Below are 20,930 nucleotides of genomic sequence, written 5' to 3'. Positions count from 1 at the left end.
TGGATGCGAGGTGTGTGAGCAGAAGCAGCAGAGCTGTCTCAACCCATTTATTAACCACCTCAAATCTGCAGGGAGCACAGAGATTTAGGTTTTGAAGGGAAGGCTTACTTGGTATGAAGAGATAAATTCTGGCACTAATTAGAAGAAAGAAGAGCTGCTGGGTATCTAGGTTGCATTTAAAGGCTAGGTAATGATTCATAGTGTGTTTATACCCCCAAGAGTGGCTGATGCTAAGAGAAGCACTGTTTTTTACATGAGCAATTTTCTAAATGTAAAAGATTACCATATTTTTGTATTATTTTGGTTAGAAACAGCAGCATTTCCCTCAATGTTTTTCTCTTAAAAGAAATACTGAAAACAACTTGAAAACAATAAGCACGATTTTTGTCTTTAAAGCCAGAAATATTTCCCGGCTGGAAATGCAGTTCTAATGATGTCATATAAATTAATGGAAAAATAGCAGTAGACATTCGCTCTATTGCCAAGTTTTGAAGACTACTTAAGCAAGGCATATTTATTTTAGTGATATGAATATTTAATTTTTCCTTATCTGGAAAGACATTTTAAAGAGTGTTAATCAATATTTTTTTCTGGAAATCTTTTAAAGTTTACCTTTGACATCAGCTGTTATCCCCCCAAAGCCTATCTACTTACATCTATTAATATTAGCTTAAACACTAAGGATGTCAACAGTCTATTTTATTAACAACAAATATATTCTAAATTTCCCTAAGTGAGTAAATATAGAGAAATAGCCAACAAAATTATTTATTTATTTATTTAGGTACTGGAGATTGACCCAGGGGCACTTAACTACTGAGCCACATCCTCAGATGGTTTTATTTTTATTTTGAGTCAGGGTTTTGCTAAGTTGCTTAGGGCCTCGCTAAGATGCTGAGGCTGGCTTTGAACTCATAATCCTCCTGCCTTGGCTTCCTGAGCTACTGGAATTACAGATGTGTGCCACTGCACTGAGCAGCCGATAGGATTGTGAAGGTGAAAAAAATAACCCATCAGCTATAAAAACACTACAAATCTATGCTCATTAAACACAGTGACACAGTAGAAATGGACAAATAGCTCATCAGAACATAATAAGAAACTCAGAAACTGACCAATGTGTGCATTATAAAAAAAGGATTTCACATCCAGGGGGAGATTAATGGCATGGAAACAACACATTATTGACTCAGAAAACAGTAAAGTTGGTTTACTTTGAATCAAAACATAAAAAAGCGCATAATAAGTTGAAACAAGTGGTTTTATAATCTTTGTTTCCTTCCACAAGACAATGAAGTAAAAAGTAACAGGAAAGATATGAATATGCAAAAATTAAAACAAAAATCATTTAAAAATTCTCAAGGTTAACAACAGATTGGAGAAAAATACCATGGCATATATAACCAAGGGCCAATATCTATAATATCTAAGGGGATTTTACTAATTCACATAAAAAAGACAATCCCCCCAAATTGGCCAAACATTTTGAATAAGCAAATCAAAAATAAAATGTTCAGTAAACATAAGATGCCCAATCTCATAGAAATCAATGAAACAGAACATTATTGTTTATCCTTTAGAATATAAATCTCCCAACCACTCCCCAAATGCTGACAAGGGTGAGTAAGCAGCTTGGCATGCTTAGCAACTGTAGGTCAGGAAGATAACAGAATAGTATCTTTCAAAAATGTTAAAAAGAAAGAAAGAAAGAAAGAAAGAAAGAAAGAAAGAAAAATATCCTGAGACTTAGTCAATCTATTAATGGACTAATACATAAATACTAGCATGTGTACCCAGAAATATATGTGCAAAATCAAGGTAGCAGTGTTTGATAATGAAAAACGGAAACTCCATAAACATTCATCAATCATGTAACTGTTCAATAATTTATTGTACATTATCTATGAGACGCCACAGAGTCATTCAAATGAGTGTGATATATACTGATATGGAAGGACTTTCTAGATGCTCTGTTTGTGTGTGAGAGGATACATGTAAGCACATGTGTGTACATACACATATACTATTTACGTAGATAAATAGAGACATCTACATAGTACCTCAAACCTGTACTAGCGTCCCTGGGGGGAATGGAAGTGAGTCTGGCAAAGGAGTCAAGTGGGGTTTCATTTTTATATGATAAACTTTTGTACTATTTGAATCCTAAATTAATATATTCTTTTTCTACATCAAAATACACATATTAAAAAAGAAATGAGGGGCTGGGGTTGTGGCTCAGTGGCAGAGCACTTGCCTAGCACGTGTAAGGCACTGGGCTCAATTCTCAGCACCGCATATAAATAGATAAAAATAAAGGTCCATTGACAACTAAAAATATATATATACAAAAAATAAAAAAGAAAAAAGAAATGAACCGGACTTCTCCTGGTATCCTACTTTTGGTATATTTGTTCACGGTGTTTAATAGAACAGGATCAGAACCTCTTTCAGAATAAACAATTACTTTTCATAAAATGAAAAATCTGTAAAAATGCATTGTTCTTTTAATTTGGTTATCTTTTGCTGTAATTTTTCCTCATATCATGCTATCAGATGAAAATAAGGTCATCAGATACCATCCTGAATGACAAAGAGTGGGCTGAGAGCTGTCATTGCAGCCCAGGGGTCAGGTCTGAGGGACGCGAGCACAAGCCCTTTCCCAATTACCCAGAGGCCCTAGCCAGCTCAGTGTCACAAAAATATTCTACCCCTTTCTTATGATCAACTTTACTGAGAAGTACATCTTCAGATGTCTCATTTTAGCATGAACTTTTCCTGACCCCAGAAATGGCAGGGGGAATAAAAGTCTGGCCGTTACTGGTCCAAGAGTAGATTATAAGAGGAGAGAGCCCTCAAAGAGGGAGAACCACACTTCAAGATGGCAGAAGTCCCTGTGTGCAGATACAACCAAACAGATTTAAGAGGAAACAAACAAATAAAGAAGCAATGTCCCTTAGACACACGGGACTTTCTTCTGTCCATGAGACTAACGTATGGGGAACAGCTGTGGAGGACATCTATAATAATGGAGGCCACCACGAGTTCTGTGGAAGGGGTTTGCTATTAAATAACAGGTTCCTACTGCTACTTCCTTTACCCAGCACCAAGCATCCCCCACACCACCAGGAACCACTGCAGGAACAGGAGGAGCACCATGGCGTATGGCTGCCCTACAGAGGCTGTTTCTAACCTACAGCAGCAGCATTTGTTCTCTGTAAAGATGGAACATGGTCTTCCTTCTGTAAGCATCTGTCCTGGTATTTTTTAACCTTAATTCAATTTAAAGATTTGATTTCTGTGCAAGTTTTTAGGAATACACCTGTTATAGAGAGCAAAGCACATACACCTGGGAGAGAGAAATAAACAGGACACCTGTGGTGAGTGGGCATCAGATAATATGATTACTCATGTTGGTCCACTCTGGTGTTAGTAGTCTGTGAAACTGAAGGGTACTGGGAGGAGAAAGAGTAGGATTATAGCTGCTATTGTCTGGACCTCAGGTGTCCTCCAAAGGCCTGTGTATTAAAGGCTTAGTACTCAGCTTGGCCCTATTAGGAGGATGGTGGAAAGTTTAAGAGGTGGGTCTTGGGGTAGGTCTTCCAGTCATTGAGGGCATGCCACTCAAGGGGTTGTAGGACTCTAGTCTCTTCCTGTCTCTTTCTGCTCCCCAGCAAAGAGGTGAATGGTTTTGACACTTGCTGCCACCACGACATGCTGTCTCTCTACAGGCTCAAAAGCAATGGGGCCAACAAATCATGGGTTCACACATCCAAAACTGTGAGTCAAAATCAACCTTTTCTCCTTTTAAATTGTTATCTCATATAAAGCTGACCACCAAAAACAAACAAACAAACAAATAACCCAATCAATAAATGGGCCAAGGACCTGAACAGACACTTCCCAGAAGATGATATACAATCAATCAACAAATATATGAAAAAATGTTCATCATCTCTAGCAATCAGAGAAACGCAAATCAAAACTATTCTAGGATTTCATCTCACTCCAGTCAGAAGGGCAGCTATTATGAAGACAAACAACAGTAAGTGTTGGCGAGGATGTGGGGAAAAAGGTACACTCATCCATTACTGGTGGGATTGCAAATTGGTGCAGCCAATATGGAAAGCAGTATGGAGATTCCTTGGAAAACTGGGAATGGAACCACCATTTGACCCAGCTATCCCTCTCCTCGGTCTACACTCAAAGGACTTAAAAGCAGCATACTACAAGGACACAGCCACATCAATTTTTATAGCAGCACAATTCACAATAGCTAAACTGTGGAACCAACCTAGATGCCCTTCAGTAGATGAATGGATAAAAAAATGTGGCATATATACACAATGGAATATTACTCAGCAATAAAAGAGAATAAAATCATGGCATTTGCAGGTAAACTGATAGCATTGGAGAAGATAATGCTAAGTGAAGTTAGCCAATCCCAAAAAAACAAATGCCGAATGTTTTCTCTGATATAAGGAGGCTGATTCATAGTGGGGTAGGGAGGGAGAGCATGGGAGGATTAGATGAATTTTAGATAAGGCAGAGGAGTGGGAGAAAAAGGAAGGGGGCAGGGGGTTAACAAGGATGGTAGAATGTGATGGACATCATTATTCAAAGTACATGTATAAAGACACGAATTGGTGTGAACATAATTTATATACAACCAGAGATATGAAAAATTGTGCTGTATATGTGTAATAAAAATTATAATGCATTCTATTGTCATTTATTTTTAAAAAATCAATTAAAAAATAAAAAAATATAATGGGAATCTAACCTAACAGTCCTCTGTGGTTCCAGAAAAACTGGATTACCATGCTAAGATGTATCATTTGAAAATTCAGTTTCTATCCTAAATTATGTCTACTGTGAGCCCAAGGTGACACATATGTGCCCACACTGACTGTCACCAGCATCTGTTCTGGGCATAGAACTTTAAAAGCCGAAGCAGAATGAACACTGTTGACACTTGTTTTCTGGCCCAGAAAATGAAACTAAAAAGGGAACCAAAATGTAGCCCTTAGGAATGATTCAGACTTCTTTGAAAGGAAAAGAAATATTTAATTTTAGAAATTCTTATTCAGCCTGGTTAGTTACAGTGTTATTCATAATCTTATCATATCTTCAAAACTGACATACTGACTGTTAGGTCACCAGTGAAAGCAAACAAGGATGAATGTGGGAGAAGCAGAAATCTTCATGAGAAGATTTTATGCTAAAACTATTTAAAATTTTTATTTGTGATTAAAATAGACCTAACATAAAATTTGCCATCTTAAGTATCCTCAGCATGGTACACTGCATTTTGACTACTTACCTTGTAAACTGTCGACTCTCTTCATGTACTTCCATTTCTGTGCTTTTAAATTCATTTAGTTCTTTCCTTATGGCTGCCTAAACAGGAGAAGAAAAAATAGGCAAGTAAACTTATTACTTGGGTCCCATATTTCTCCAAGTCTATGTAGCATCAATGAAACAGACATCCTCTTAAGGAATGGCCGGGACAAAGGGATTCCTAATTCCCATGAGGTAAAGGTAGAATAATAAATGTAACATCACATTATGGGTCAAGCATCCCTAATATGAAAATCTGAAATTAGAAATATGAAAAATCTGAAAGCTTTGGAGTGCCCACACCATGTCACAAGTGGGAAATTCCACATCTGACCTCATGTGATCGTCGCAAAAGGCAAGTGCAGTAACAATATTGGAGAAAGTGACCTTGAGGCTTGGTGTAGAAGAAACATAAGTGAATTTTGTGTTTAGACTTGGGCTCCGTCTCCATCATATCTCGTTATATGTATGGAAATATTCCAAAGTAGGAAAAAATTCCCCAACCAGAGAAACTTCTGGTCCCAAGCATTTCAGATGAGGGATATTTAAGGTGTAAATCCAAACTAAAATCAGGACTGACCTCTTCCAGTGTCTTTGACAACAGGAGTGGGGAGGGGAGCCTTGGCTAGACTCAAGGCGCAGTCCATGAGTCATACAGAATATCCCCCACCTCGACGACCACAAGAAAGTGCTGGGCATGAGATTTTTCTGAGAAATAGTATCAGATTCCTATGAAAGTTCTGCACTTATTACCGCCCACAATAACATAGTTTTGACGAGCTGCCACAGAGCTACTGGGAAAGCAGTTGCTATTTATTCTTTAATATTAAAAGTTTAGATAAACAGAACTTGAAATTTCAGCACAGTGGGCAAAGCAACTCAAGGAAAATATCAAATAAGATGCATTACTATTTAAAGAACACATAACCTGTGCCATGTAAACTTTGGTGTACAAAGAGATGCTTATGCCATTCAGAGCGAAAAGCTGAGACAGTCGTCAAAATGTTAACTTTAGTTTATCCGTTAACGAACAGTGACTGGATGGCGCATGATTTTGGGTTTCAAGTTTTTGATTATTTTTATTTCCTCATTTTTTTTCTATGAAGAATGTCTTATTCATTTTTTTTTAAAGTACTAATAAAACACCCCTGAAACCTCTAGGCAAAAAAATGGACTCTTCAGTCAAAACACAGAGTGACAATATAAATCACAGAGAGTGATTTTGCTGAGAGATAAGAAAATCTGTTTTGTGGTTGGAAAATAATGAATTTTAGAAGAGGGAGAAGACAGAAGAAAGCCTGGAGGGCCCTCTCCCCCCACGGATCACAGTGAAATCCACAAGCTTTCCCACCCATGTGCCTTCCAGTGTTCTGTGTAAATCCTGTTGACACAGACTTCTCTTCTCCCCAAATACATTCCTCAACCCCTGTAGTCTCTATGGGGAATCTGGGTGTGGAAACGGTGGTAATAATTCACACTACTGATTTCTGGAAGAGCTAAAGCCAGCAGAGAAATGTTTGTGGGCCTGTGTCCTCCCCGACACGGCTGTTTTTCTCACTGCCTGTAAAAACTGATTCAGAACCAGAAGCTGGCAAAGCTGAAGACTCCCCGTATCATTCACAATTCACATCTAGGGGGAATTCTTCTTTGAAAGAAAGTATCTTAATTTGAAGAGGGGCAGAGAATCCTGCCAATGTTCACTTTAAATTTCTTCTCCAAATGGGAGGTCTCACTAGAGGATGTGAGAAGCATCACGCTTGAAGTCAGAAGACACGGATTCTAGACTTGGCTGCTCCTTCAATAGCAGTGTGGCCCTGGGGGAGTCACTCTGCTCCCAAGCCACAGTTTTCTCATTGCTGCAGTTTGAATAAGTGTTCCCCAAAGGTCCATGTGTTAAAGGTTTATTCTTTAGGGTAATGCTATTGGGAGATGCTTGGGACCTTTAGGAGGCAGGGCCTTATGGGAGGTACTTAGATCACTGGTGTTATGCCTCTGAAGACTCTGACCTGTGTTCTCTTTGCTTTTCAGGTTCATGATGTAAGTGGTTTGCTCCACCATATAGTACTCTCCATTGCCATCTAGCGCCTCCACCAGAGGCCCGTATCCATGGAGTCACTTGATCTTGAACTAGAGCCTCCAGAACCGTGAGACAAAATAAACCTTTTCTCTTTATAAGATATTGCCTCAGGTATTTTGTTATAGTGATAGAAAACACTATGACATTCACCTGGAAAATTCAAATGAGAATTCCTCACAATATTATGAGTACTAATTCAAGGACATATCTGGAAGTACTTTGTATACTATAAAGCTATCAATAATGTCATTATTGTGAGGCATTCATAAATAAATTATTTGGGTTTGTGACTGTGACTTATAATGCCTTCATTTTCATTTATAGAAAAATTGATTCCTAGAACCAGAAGCTGGAAAAACTGAAGATGCTCCATTCCCAGTCACAATGCACATCTAAAAGAAGTTCTTCTTTGAAAGGAAGTATTTTCATTTGAATAGGGGCAGAGACTCCTGCAAATGTTCATTTAAAATTTCTAGATACTCTAAATACTAGAGTTCAAGAAGATGTCACTGAAGAAGACTCAAAGATATATAAGACAAAGTCCTCACTTGCAATAGTAGGTTGCCTATTGTTCTAAGAGTTTGGCAAAGACCAATGAGAGCATTCTGAGAGAATCAACTAGGATATGGAACTTAAAAACTAGCACAATTGTAAATTGTGTGTGACACATCTTTTATATTAATAAAATGTACAATTCTCTAATGACCTTATATCTACACACACGCTTTTTTATGCAGAGAGCCAAACACTTAGGGACACACCCCACATTCTCATCTGTAATGTGACCTTTCCATTTCCTCATCAAGAGTGGAGTCTTGCTCTCCAGCCTTGAATCTGGGTGAGTCCTATAACTGTTTTGGACAATAAAACACAGTTGAGGTGATACTGTGTCTGTCAGTCTCGGGTGTAGCTCTTTCCTAGCCTGGTACCTTTTGCTTCTTAGAAGTCAGCTATCACGTAAAAACAAGTGACGACTCTCAGTGAACCACACTGGGAGAAATCCCCAGGTACAAGGAAAGCCCTTAGAGGATGAGACCCTACATAGACAGGAGGTGGTGGAGAGGGGAGTGGGGGGAGGATGAGACAGTAAGTGAGTGCACCAAGGAGCCAGAGGGCACAGACATGTTCCTGGAAGTGGAATCTAGCACTAGCATTTTACCTGATGCCATGCACATCAGAAACAAACCTCTGGGCTGGGATGTTCCCTCATCCTACCTCAAGTGAGCAAAATAAAATAGTTGATTTAAGCCACTTGGCTTTGGGGTTGTTTGTTGCAAAGCTGTGGTTAACGTCAATCCTAGAAGATAAAATAGAGGCCTAGACACTCATGTGACCTGTTGGAGATCAAGTGTGCACTAAGTGACAAGGATGGGTCCCCTATATGGGCCTCAAGCCCTACACATTTTCCAGTAAAATGAGCTTAACTCATCCAGATAATTGCCTTAGATCTTTATGTTCGGCAATGAATGTTATGTAAAATTGCAGGGACTAGTTGAGAAATATATCAGAAAGATATAACTACAGGACATAGCAGAAATGCAATATTTATTTTAAAAAATTCACTGAAGAATGAATTCCAGGAGTTAATAAAAAGAATGATTTCTTGAGAGAGATTAAAAAGAGGGGAAAAAGTAATTAATTAAGACTTTTTATTATTGGTGAAATGCATGTACATAATCTTAAATTTCTTCTTTACAAATGAAACTAGATTTTAGCCTTAATACTTTTCACTTGACTATAAATGGGACTGATTTTGTTGAAAGATATGAGAGAGAAAAACGTGGGCTGAAATAGTGGGGTTGGAGGACAAACGGTGCTGGGTTGGATCACCATGGGAAGTCACTGAGAGACACAACCAACCAAAAACCACCAGGAGATAGCACTGAGACCAGATATGTAGTTAAATTTGGTATTATGGGGCTGGGGTTGTGGCTCAGTGGTCGAATGCTTGCCTAGCATGTGTGAGATACTGGGTTTGATTCTCAGCACCACATAAGATTAATAAATAAAATAAAAAGTCCATCAACAACTAAAAAATATTAATCTTTTTTGGTATAATGAGAATTAAAGGAAAAAGGAAATGAAAATGACTAAAACTAGGTACAAAATTGACCAGTGGTGGGTAGTAACAGTTCTGCTTCATCAGCCCGTCAGTTAAGGGGGCATCCTGACAAGAAGCACCAGCAGATTTTTTTGACTATTATGCAACCTTCTCAAATAGCAAGGATGTGAGACCAGAATTAACTAAAATTTCCATTTTGATATGCTTTAACTTTTCCAATAGAATTCTGATGTGCAGCACAGAGTGGACTTCTTGACTACTCATTAGTTCAATGCCATGGGAGGGTAAACAGACTACCTTTTGCTACCAAGGCAAATGAGAACTGGCCAAAGACTATACTATAGAGGGCTAAAATCTCAGTCTTTCCTAAGACCTATGTAGATAGTGCTTTCCTGAAAAAACAGTATGTTCTGCTCATCCTTGTATCCCTAGAGTCTGGGGGAATATTTAACATATTTAACATTAAGGGCTTTAATGAATCATTACTGAGTGACCCACTGGGCAAATCCGTGTATCATCTGAAAAAATTTGCATTCTCTTTCACTAGAAAATTTTACACTAGACTATAAGTTGAGGCTTCAATAAATAATGAAAATGTCACCAATGGGGTATAAAGCTTCAATTCTAAACCTGATTATGAATGTAATAGTGGTAAGATTATAAATGTAATACTGATTATGAATGTAATACTGATGAGTTGGGTCAAGACAGATATTCCATGTAATTCTCAATAGATATAATTGACTCTGCTTTACTAGTGAGGGCACTTGGGTTAAACAACTTGGCCAGAAAACAAGTGGCTAAGAATCACACCCAGCTGCCCAGCTCCAAAGTGGGCTGTCTTCTCTCCATCCTGGATCTTCCATGCTCCACCCCATGGGGATGGTAACTCAAGTGAGCCTACTGGATGGTCTTTTCTTGCTCTCCCTGTGTCTTGTAGGTGTTATCTGAAATCCATGTGTTGGAAATTTAATTCCCAAGCCTACATGGTAGGCAAGGCCTAAAAAGAGGTGATTAAATCATAAGGGCTCTGCTGTCATGAATAGATAGTGCTGATATCATAGGAATGAGTTAGTTATCCCAAGAGTGGATTGTTTAAGAAGCCAGTTCTGCCCTCTCTTGCTGTCTTATGCTCCCTTGCCCTTCTGCCTTCTGCCATGGGATGATGTAGCACAAAGATGTGGCCTCTCTATCTTGGACTGGCTAGCAACTAGAACTATGAGCCAAATAAATTTCTTTTCTTTATAAATTAACTAGTCTGTGGTTCTATGGACTAGTAATACAAAATGTACTAAGAAAACCTGTCCGTCATTTTAGGGCTGGCTCATTTATCTCCTTCAGTGCAGGAAATGAGGCCATCTTATCTTACTGTACCTGTATCTATTTCTAGTGCTCCACCTAAGCACATATATTGTAAAATTGAAAATCTTATTTTTAAAGGTGAATTAAACTAATAAAGCTTACAATTATTAAGGCACTCTCCCACCACTTCTTTCTCAGCATGAAGAGTTTAACAAACTACCAGATTGGTGAGATTCCGCACAGCATCCTGCCAAGTAATCTCACAGAAGAGGCATTAACTTGATTGACTGATTGACTACTGATCTTTAAAAATGCAAGGTGTTATTTTTTTGTTTTTCTTTTCTTTTCTTTTTGAGTCAGGGTTTCGGTATGTTGCCCAGGCTAGTCTTGAACTTGGGGGCGCAAGTGACGCTCCAACTCAGCCTCCCATGTAGCTGGGCCTATAGGTGTGTACCACCTTGCCTGGCTCACAAGGCAGAATCTTAATAGGGCTGTGAAAGTGGCACTAAAAGAGAAGGATGGTTTTAGATCGGCAGGTGTGTTTATTTGAGAGCAGAGATGGAAAATATTTACTTGCAATTGTTTTTTTTAAATAAAATATAGAGTTCAAAAGTTAAAATATAAAACTCATTTTAACATAATAGTTAAATTACAAATTTTTACACCAATTAACTTACTATATAAAATACATTATTTAGAATCTGATCAATGTATATTATGAAGTGGTTTATTTTAAGGTAAAAAGCAATAGAAACTCAGAACAACTTGCTGTAAAAATGATTGGCCTGTGTTATTCTCATTCTAAAATAAAATACATAATAACACTATATGGTTTTAGTATCTCTGGGCCATAAGTAATACTTCATTATACTTATTTTTCTGTTAAGTAGAAAATATTATTTTTTGAAATTATTAAAAATACTATGCACTATGTACAAATATGGCATAACAAATTCCGCTATTATGTATAATTATAATGCACCAATTAAAAAATACCACACACTAATGTACATTTTAATTGTTAGTCTCTTGTTTTTGAATTTTTGGATATTCTGATGTTTGTCAATGAACACAAAACACTTGTGTTTGTATAATATACTAGATTTAAACAGCATATTAAATTGTTGCATTCTTTTCTATTTTCTACCATTTATATATATATATATATATAAATTAAATATATAATTAAATCAAATATGTAAATATATATTCAATATATAATTAAATATATATTGTTATATAAATAAAATTTAAAAATTCTACCTGAAATAAATTCTTTTAGAAAACACTTATGGACCACCCCCCCCCAACACACACACAAATCCAGTTCTGAAAATGTCCTTTACAAGTTAAAAAGTCTCAAGGGAAATGCAAAAAATGTCAGAAGCAAATGAGTCTCCCCTGTGAGTAGGGAAGGGCTCTGGCTCTGCTCTGGGTCTTGGGGTTGGATCTGCAGTGGAGATGTAAAAGTTCTGTGCCTTCAAAATACTAACCCTACAGGAGAAACCCTGACCAAGCCCATGTCCCCTGCAGCCTAGGGATCTGACACAAAAAACATATTTTTGTCTCAATACATTTTTATAAAGTCCTCTCTATTATAGTTTGAGATGAATGAGCTTTATCTCCCAATAACAGAACCAGCATTAGGAAAAACTATTCTAGGGTATGAAAAGCGTAGTTTTTATATGAGGGTCGTTAATCACTTGGATTCTCACTGCTTGTACAATTTACGCCTGTTGCGATATTTTTATTCATTTACCTGGCCCTTCCTGCCTTTCTGGAGTTCAGCATTTGAGTAATAAGACAGCTGGTAATGGGGGGTGTAGCAAATTATATTTTCCAAAGATGGCTAAAACAATACCCTCAGTGCACGTGTTTTTCTGTGAAATGATCTTGCCTTTTCCCTGTCTAGAGGTAGAGCCAATTCCCTTTTCCTTGAATCTGAGCTGGCCTTATAACTTGACTACAACTAACAGAATGTAGTGGAAGTAAAGCTGCATCAAAAAAGGCCAGGTAGCTTTTACCTGGCTCTGGAACACTGGCTCTGGGGGAAGCCACAAGTAAGAAGCCTGGCAACTATGGGAGTACATGTGCAGGTAGGTAGTTTGGTGGACAGCCCCAGCTGAGCCCAGCTTCTGAGCCATCCCCACCGCAACACTAGGCACAGTGGAGAAGCCATCCTAGACAGTCCAGAGTAGCCCATCTGTCAGCTGAATGACATGGAGTGACTTCAGTCAACCTCAGGAGAAGCAGAGAAACTGCCCAACTGACCCCCGACCAAATCTCAACCTATGAAATCTGAAAAATACAATGAAATATTTTTCAATATTGTTGCTGCTTTCAACCACTAGGTTTAGGTTTTTTTTTTTTTTTTTTTTTTGTACAGGAACAGTGACTGGAGCAGGGCCAATTGGAAGCCACTAAATGAGGAGTGAGTAGCCAAAGGTCCACAGATGAAAGAAAAACACACACAAAGGTGTACACCATTTCTTGCAGAACGGCACACCAGATTCCTTGATTCATCCTCTTATTGAAAAGAACATTCTAAATGTAGCATTTAAAAGATTGTCTTCAGCTGGGGATATAGCGCAGCTGGTAGAGTGCTTGCCTAAATGCACAAGGCCCTGGGTTCTAATCCCCAACACCATAAAAAAAAAAGAAAAGGAAAAAAATTGTTTTCAATGCATCCTAGAGCTTCTAAAACAGCCAAAACTATTTTGATAAAAAAGGGTAAATGATGATGAAGCTCAGAGAATAAAGTAGACAAACTATGAAACTGTTCTTAACCTTGAGGGCAGGTGTATTAAGCCTGGTGAACTTGAGAGGTCATTTTGCAGCCTGCTGAGATGTAGAAGACAAGAGACTGCCTAAGTCAAATAAATAATCCTCCCTGTATAAAGTGGGGACCGATGGCATACTCCAAGGACAGCAAAGAAAACTGCACACAGATGTTAAATAAGTAAGGTAGGGGGTGTGTGAGTATAGATGCTAGTTGAGAATTTGAATCCATGTCAGCCAACATGCAGGTTTGCAGCCAGAATTCACAGTCCTAAGGTAGCCTAATGTAACTCATTTTGAAAATCTCATTAAAACATGCTGTTAAATGAAACAAATATTATAACGAAAGACGTTTCTTGAGATACAATCTCATAACAAAGGTTTTTGTCAGGAAAATATAGTTATCCTAAATACCTATGACACACCTGGAATGCAGGAATGAAAATTGATAGAATTATGAGAAAGGGGAAAAATCCAAATAGTAGAAGGTTTAACTTGTCTTATTAACAGATCAAGTAGACAGAAAAATAAGGATAGAAAAATCTGAATAACTAACCAGCTTGATCTTATAGACATATTTAGAATACCACACCCAGAACTGTGGAACACATATTGTTTTCAAAGATATATAAAGACATTTAAAATTATTGACCACATACTTTAAAAATCCTAATACATAAGGCCACACCCCAGGCAAATTAAATCAGGATCTCCTCATACATCCTCATTTTTAAAACTCCCCAGATGATACCATTATGCAGCCAACTTGGCAAACCACTGATATACAGGGTAATTTATAACCTCCAGTGCTTATTTTAAAAATTAAGGAAGGCCAGGTGCAGTGGGCCACGCCTGAAATCCCAGCAGCTCAGGAGGCTGAGACAAGAGGATCCCAAATTCAAAGGCAGCCTCAGCAACTGAGAGAGGCCCTAAGCAACTTGGCAAGATTTAGACCTAATCAACTTAGCAATATAAAAAGGGTGGGGATATGGCTCAGTGGTTAAATGCCCCTGGGTTTAATCCCCAGTACAAAAAAAAAAAAAAAAAAAAAAAAAAGAAGATAAATCTTACTATATAGGGTCTCTAACTTAAGTTAGAAACAAACAAGTTAAATAAAGCCAGAATATTTAGAAGGAAGGGGAAAAAAGAGCAAAAACAATAATCTCTCTTTATCTGTGGGGGATATGTTCCAAGACCTCCATTGGATACCTAAAACCATGGATACTGAACCCAACATATACTGTTTTTTCCTATGCATAGTACCTATGATAAATAAAGTTGAATTGATAAATTAGGTATAGTTAGAGGTTAAAAACAATAACTAATAATAAAATAGAATAATCATTCTATTACCTGAACACAAGCACTGAGGAACCTTGACAATGGATTTGGTAACCAAGATGGCTACTAAGTGACTAACAGGTGTATACAGAAAGGATATGTTGGACAAAGGGATGATTCACATCCAGGGTGGAAGTAGTGGTATGTAGCAGAACAAATCAAGATTTTGTTATGTTACTGTTTGGGAACAGTATACAATTTAAAACATATGGAAATTTCCATTTAATATTTTTCATTATTAGTCCATTGAAACCCTAGATATAGGGAGACTTCTGTAACATAGAAAAGAAATATAAAAGAGATTACCAACAAAGCTAAAAGTACACCTTACCCCTTCCCCTCTAAAATTAATTCCAGGTAAATCAAGAAATTTAATGTGAAAAACAAAACAATAAAGGTCTAGAAGACAGTATGGGGGATATATTTATGATTTTAGAATGGGAAGAATTCTTTTTGTTCTTGCTAGTACATTTTAGTTATACGTAATATTGGGGGTTCATTTTGACATAATCATACAAGCATGGAATATAATCTGTTCTGTTTCAGTCCCTGGTGTGTCTCCTTCCCCAGCCTCCTTTCTTCACTCTACTGATCTTCCTTCTATTTATTTATAGTTTTTTAAAAATAAGTGTTTTATAAATACACATAAAAGTGACATGCATTGTGGAATATTCATATATGCACTAGCATAATTTGATCAATTTCATTCCACCATTTTTTCCCATCCCTCTCCCTTCCCCCTCAATCTCCTTTTAATGCTCCATTGATATCCCCTCTATTTTCATGGGATCCCCCACTTTTCCCTTATTTTCATCTAGGTTCCATATATGAGAGAAAACATTATTTTCAGAAACAAAATCATAAGCCATTAAAAAGTCTGTTGAAACAACCATCTTAAGGCATCCCCTTTTCATCAGAAGATCCCATAAACAGAGTTGAAATATCAAAAAATGGGAAAAGATACATATTTACTTGCAACATATATAACTGGAATACATTAAAATCCTCTGTGAATCAACAAGAAATTGACTACCCAAAAGAAAATTGGCAAAAGACAAGGCATTTCCCAGAAGTGGAACCTTAATGCCCAACAGACATACAAAAAATAGGTTTAACTTCAGGAATAATTAGCAAGAGGTAAAGCCCAAGCACAAAGAGGTGCTATTTCATGGGTGTGGTTGGTGGGTTGAATCTAGTCTGCTCCCTGTCTTTGTAAATAAAGTTTTATTGGAACATACACACACATCTATTCAATGACATAGTGTCTATGGCTGTTCTCATCCTAAAATGACAGAACTGAGAAGTTGCAAGAAAGATTGTATGGTCCATAAAGCCAAAAATATTTACTCTATGGCCATTTATAGAAGAAGTGTGCCAGTTTTCCATAGTTCACATATCTCTTTAGAATGATAAATTGAATAAGTTACATTTTCTAAGAGAAAGGATAAACCCTGGTTCTGGGAAAGCCCTGTTCATCCAGGTTTGAATGAAGACAGGTTATATGGTAACCAAGGACTAGTTTTCCTTGAGATTTACTTGGAAGAACTATATTACTATTACTAAATATGTCATTTAAGCAGTTGAAATAATCAGAGACAGAAAACTGTTGGACTACTCATTAAGATCTGGCCCCCTAGGATGACCAAGTGGAAGGGGGGTGAATACGGAGTTTTGGGGAAAGCAGTGTGATCAACACCAACACCACTGAGAGTCTTGCCTTGTCTGCAGGTGTCAACCTGGCCCAGGGCTTGTCTGCCCGGCGGTCGTAGTCAGGAGAATCAGTGACTTCTACATACTCGTTAAACCGCAGGATCCTTCGAGCTTGTAGCTCTGCCACTGTGGGTCTCAGGCTGAGCTGCAGGAGGAAAGAGGAAAAAAGTGGAGATCAGTAAACCATTTATTGCTTCATGGTGGCAAGTTTTCTATAGAGAACACTTCAAAGTTATGGTTAAATAAGGTCACTTTCAGGTATCAAAAAAAAAAAAAAAAAGGCAGCATCATCTCGGGAATTTGTAATGAGAACTAGAAAGCAGTGTGCCCTAATTTTTGAGACTATAAAAAATCATCATTGTTAGATAGGTCACATCTTTGACAACATGAGCATTATACTATTTCCTTCAACTTGTCTGGCACGGCGATTAAGGTTTATCTGTCACCCATACAAGGAACATGCAGACCTGATAGTAACCCAGCTTCAAGATGGCTGGGTTGGTGGCTGAGTAGCCTAGACAAAAGCGGTGACACTTTCAGAAATGAGAATAAAAATCTGTGCCCCTACTACACCAAACCTATATATTCAGAAATGCACAAATCTATGACACAGTGCAGTCTGGAGAAAGGGTCTTCCTACAGCACAGCCCCTAGACAGAAGGACCCTCATGCTGACATTTATCCTCTGCCATAAAGACCACACTCAAGATGATGAGGGAGCGTTGCTGGAGAACTGCCCTGCCGGCAGCCTTCACGACTCCTGTCATCACCGAGTTCCTCCTTATGGTCTTTGTTCAATTCAAATTTATAATTATGATGAATCTTGCCAACCCTGTGGGTATTTACTGTCCTTTCTTGGTCCTTTCTAAAATCCCAAGAATAAGACCAAAACAATTCTGATGGATGAATGAAACCTAGCCCTTGGTTGACAGGCATTATCTGCTCTCTGCTATTGAGAGTCAAAGCCTTTGGAGACTTTTTCCAGTTTGGAGGTCTCATAGTATTTCCAGACAGGTGGACTTAGACCTCTATTATACCTAAAGGGCTTATTTTCAGTACCTTTCCTCACTTTAGGTACTCTGTGTATAGCCAGACACTCTCCTCTTTGGACACATTCCTTACTTGCTTTGGCTCAGGGATGTGAACTGTGTCTGTGCTCTATAGTGAAAAAACAGGCCCTTTCCTGGTTCTGTTTCCTCCTGAGAAAAACCAGGGATGGAACTGTATTAGAGCTCTAATACTGCAAGGATTCAAGGACTCCAGAAGGCCTGGAACCACACCCTGAGCTCACTGGAGCTGGGATAGAGCAACTGTAGCTCCTGACTTCATGCAGCTCTGACGGGCAATGGATAAAGGAGAGAATAATCAGTGGTGCGGTTGCATCCTGAGACGCCACATAATCTATACTGCTAGTATTTTTGCCTTTCTAGAGCAGATGGAAATAAGGAGGAAAAGAAACCCTTGTGCCTGGGGACTGGTCAGAATACAAGTCCACTGGTCAGTGGCCACACAGATCAGAAATTCTCCACTCAGTCTTCCCATGAGAACTGTACCAGTCATGGGGTAGCTCCCAGGATTTACAGGATGACTTTCAACCTATGGCAGGGAGTACTGTATGGTGGGGAAAGGTGGGGAGGTGCTTCATGGAGGGGCCGAGGTGGATTGAAAAAAAGGCTCTATATATTCCAGAACTGAGCCCAGAGCAATGCAGAGGGGCGACCCCCCTTGTCTGTGGCTGGTAACTCAAGGGCCACTGAATGCTAGCATCATCATCCCTAGAAATTAAATTTAAAGAGTCTTTCATCTTGAGCACTATTTGACATTTAGAAGCTTTGAGGGGGAAAAAAAACCAGAGAAATGAACTAAGGATATTTTCTTGCAAGGGGAAAAAAAAGCCTAAAACTTTCCAAATCCAGTCCCTATAACTTTTCCACAGGAGTGGAGTGTTTCCTGAACCGCCTTAGAATGCTTTTGCTCTGAACTCCCCAGCCAGCCCTCAAAAATGTGGGTCAGGCCACACACTTGACTGTGGTGCCATATTTTAGACACCCTGCCCTTTTCCAGGTATGAAGAGTATATCTGAAGAATTATTACAAGGATTTATAATGAAATACATACTTGGAGAGTGCTTAATTTCTCCAAATACTATTATTTTAACACAGAAAAAAAAGAGTGATGGCTCTGGAATCAGATTTATATTTTCATAAATAAGTGGAAACAATCTTCTGAGTTTTAGAGCCATTTGTCGATTTGGGCAGTACTGGCAAACAGACTGTTGGACAGTCAAGCTCACATAGTAAATTACCCAGTTCTGATATGGAATAGTGGCAAATCTTCATAGTCACAAAATACTTTTTTAATATTTCCAAGATGACATGGAAAGTGTGAGCATTTTTTAAAACTATTTTTTTTAAATGGAAATATATACATTTAAGTGTTAATAATGGTTCTCGGAACAGCAGATTTTTGTATGATAGTTACAGTGTTTTGTTCCTCTTTGTATTTTAAAAATATTTTTAAATTTTTACACAGAATATATTTTTTTCATAGTAAATGCAATTTAAAAACCTTTGATTAATAACTTTTTGAAATTAACATGTAAATTTAAGTGAATTCATTTCATATACATTGCATTGGTTTTAGTGTCTACAATTACTTAGTAGACTAATAGGAATAATTATTCCTCAACATCAGATTTGAAGAAAGTGGATATATATTAAAAAAAAACACAAACAACAAAGTATATCCCATATATCCCACAACATGAATGCTCATTAGCAGCCACACTGTCATCACCTTTCGGCTGAGCCTGCGTTTAAGTTCCATTTTTGCTTCTTGTTCTTCTTCTTCATTCTTTTCTGTTTATGAATGGGGGGAAAGGCAAAATGATTTAGTTACTACAGATAATTTTACAATCAGAAAAGTCTACCAGGCCACAATTACTAGAATCTACCTGATACTGGTTGAACACTTCATTGATATCTTTAAAAAGCTGTCAAAAGATTTTGCAGAAAGATCAATCACACACAGACACACACAGAGACACAGACACAGACACAGATACACACAGAGACACAGACACAGACACACACACACACACACACACACATACACACACACCACATGCATATATGTGTATATAACTTTTTCCTTTGCAGGATTTGTTACTAACTTTAACTTTTTTTTACTTCCTGATTCCTTGTTCTATTCTGAAAATCTCTAGGAGTGCTTAGAATCTGGTGAAAGCCTTCTATTGCTGAACATCTCATGGGCTTAAAAGCACAATTTACCAGAATTCAGATAAAACTTTACTTCTGGATCTGGCCTTTATGTAAAAAATCTGAGACATATTAAAAGAGCAAATTAAAACCATCCAATGCATGTCTGAACTGCTGCTTTCCATTCAAGTCCAACCAAAATATTTGATCTGTCTTCCTTGGTTTCCATAGAAGCTGAATGTAAGCATTTCTTTGGGCTTTACTTTCAAACCAGAATGTTCTGAATGGGGTTATGGTGTACTGTGGGTAGACATTATTTATTTTCTTGTGACTTTAACTTTCCAGAGTCTTCTCTTTCTGTAGTGCTTCACCAAGTAGTACAACTTAATGCTGTCCAACAGATGGGATTTTAAAAAAAGTTCAGAAGTTTTAAAGAAACAAACACCCTTTCAGCTTTTATCAGGTGCTTATTTAAGGAACTTCTTTCTTGCTTCCTGGAGCTCATCCTCTGGTGGACAAGTAAACACAGATTTTACTTTTTAGATACTAATGCTTATCAAAGATCATCTTTCAGAAAGTGATGTCATGAATTCAATGGAAAGAAAGTCACATTGTATAAGGGATCAACTAGAAAGCTAAAGAAGAAAAATCTATGAAAAAAAAATATATTTGTGTGTGTGTGTGTGTGTTGCCAGGGATTGAACCCAGGGCCTTGTGCATGTGAGGCAAGCACTCTACCAACTGAGCTATATATCTTCAGCCTTAATTATATTTGTTTTAAGAATTCAAATAGACTTCCCATCATTAAGATTATTTGTATCATGAATAAAATATTACCATTTAATATTTGCAACATCTATATTTGTTAAATAAACAGGGTAATTCTTTCTCTCTCCCTCTTTTTTTTTTTTTTTTTTTTTGGTGGTGCTGGGATTGAACCCAGAGCCTTGTGCATGTGAGGCAAGTACTCTACCCACTGAGCTATACCCCCAATCTAAACAGGATATTTCTATGAATTTTCCTCCTTTAGATAGGAAAAAGTTTCTACATTCTTCTGAAATACTAATTTGTAAGAAAAAAGATGATCTGTCTGGTGATTTAGACA

General features: G+C 37.7%; 1 protein-coding gene across 9 annotated transcripts in view; it reads right to left on the bottom strand.

Annotated features, from left to right (window-relative positions):
- Window positions 1-20,930, bottom strand: part of PHACTR2 (phosphatase and actin regulator 2) — a gene marked incomplete at its 3' end in the record, with an annotated part of 133,576 nt that overhangs the window by 10,032 nt on the left and 102,614 nt on the right. For 6 of the 9 annotated variants that reach the window (XM_081295189.1, XM_081295193.1, XM_081295195.1 and 3 more), the window contains 3 exons: window positions 19,404-19,465; window positions 16,615-16,752; window positions 5,321-5,397 (listed from right to left, as the gene is read on the bottom strand). In XM_081295189.1, the coding sequence (XP_081151315.1) occupies window positions 5,321-5,397; window positions 16,615-16,752; window positions 19,404-19,465 (277 nt within the window). Of the gene's footprint in view, window positions 1-5,316; window positions 5,398-16,614; window positions 16,753-19,403; window positions 19,466-20,930 lie in introns of those variants that run through there. The other 3 variants (XM_081295191.1, XM_081295197.1, XM_081295194.1) reach the window with 1 other exon arrangement.

The sequence above is a fragment of the Spermophilus citellus genome (assembly GCF_964194105.1).
Source record: "Spermophilus citellus genome assembly, chromosome: 5".
In the NCBI taxonomy this organism is placed as follows: Eukaryota; Metazoa; Chordata; class Mammalia; order Rodentia; family Sciuridae; genus Spermophilus; species Spermophilus citellus.
Note: the sequence above shows the minus strand (reverse complement) of the source record. Positions and strands in the feature narration are given on the sequence as shown.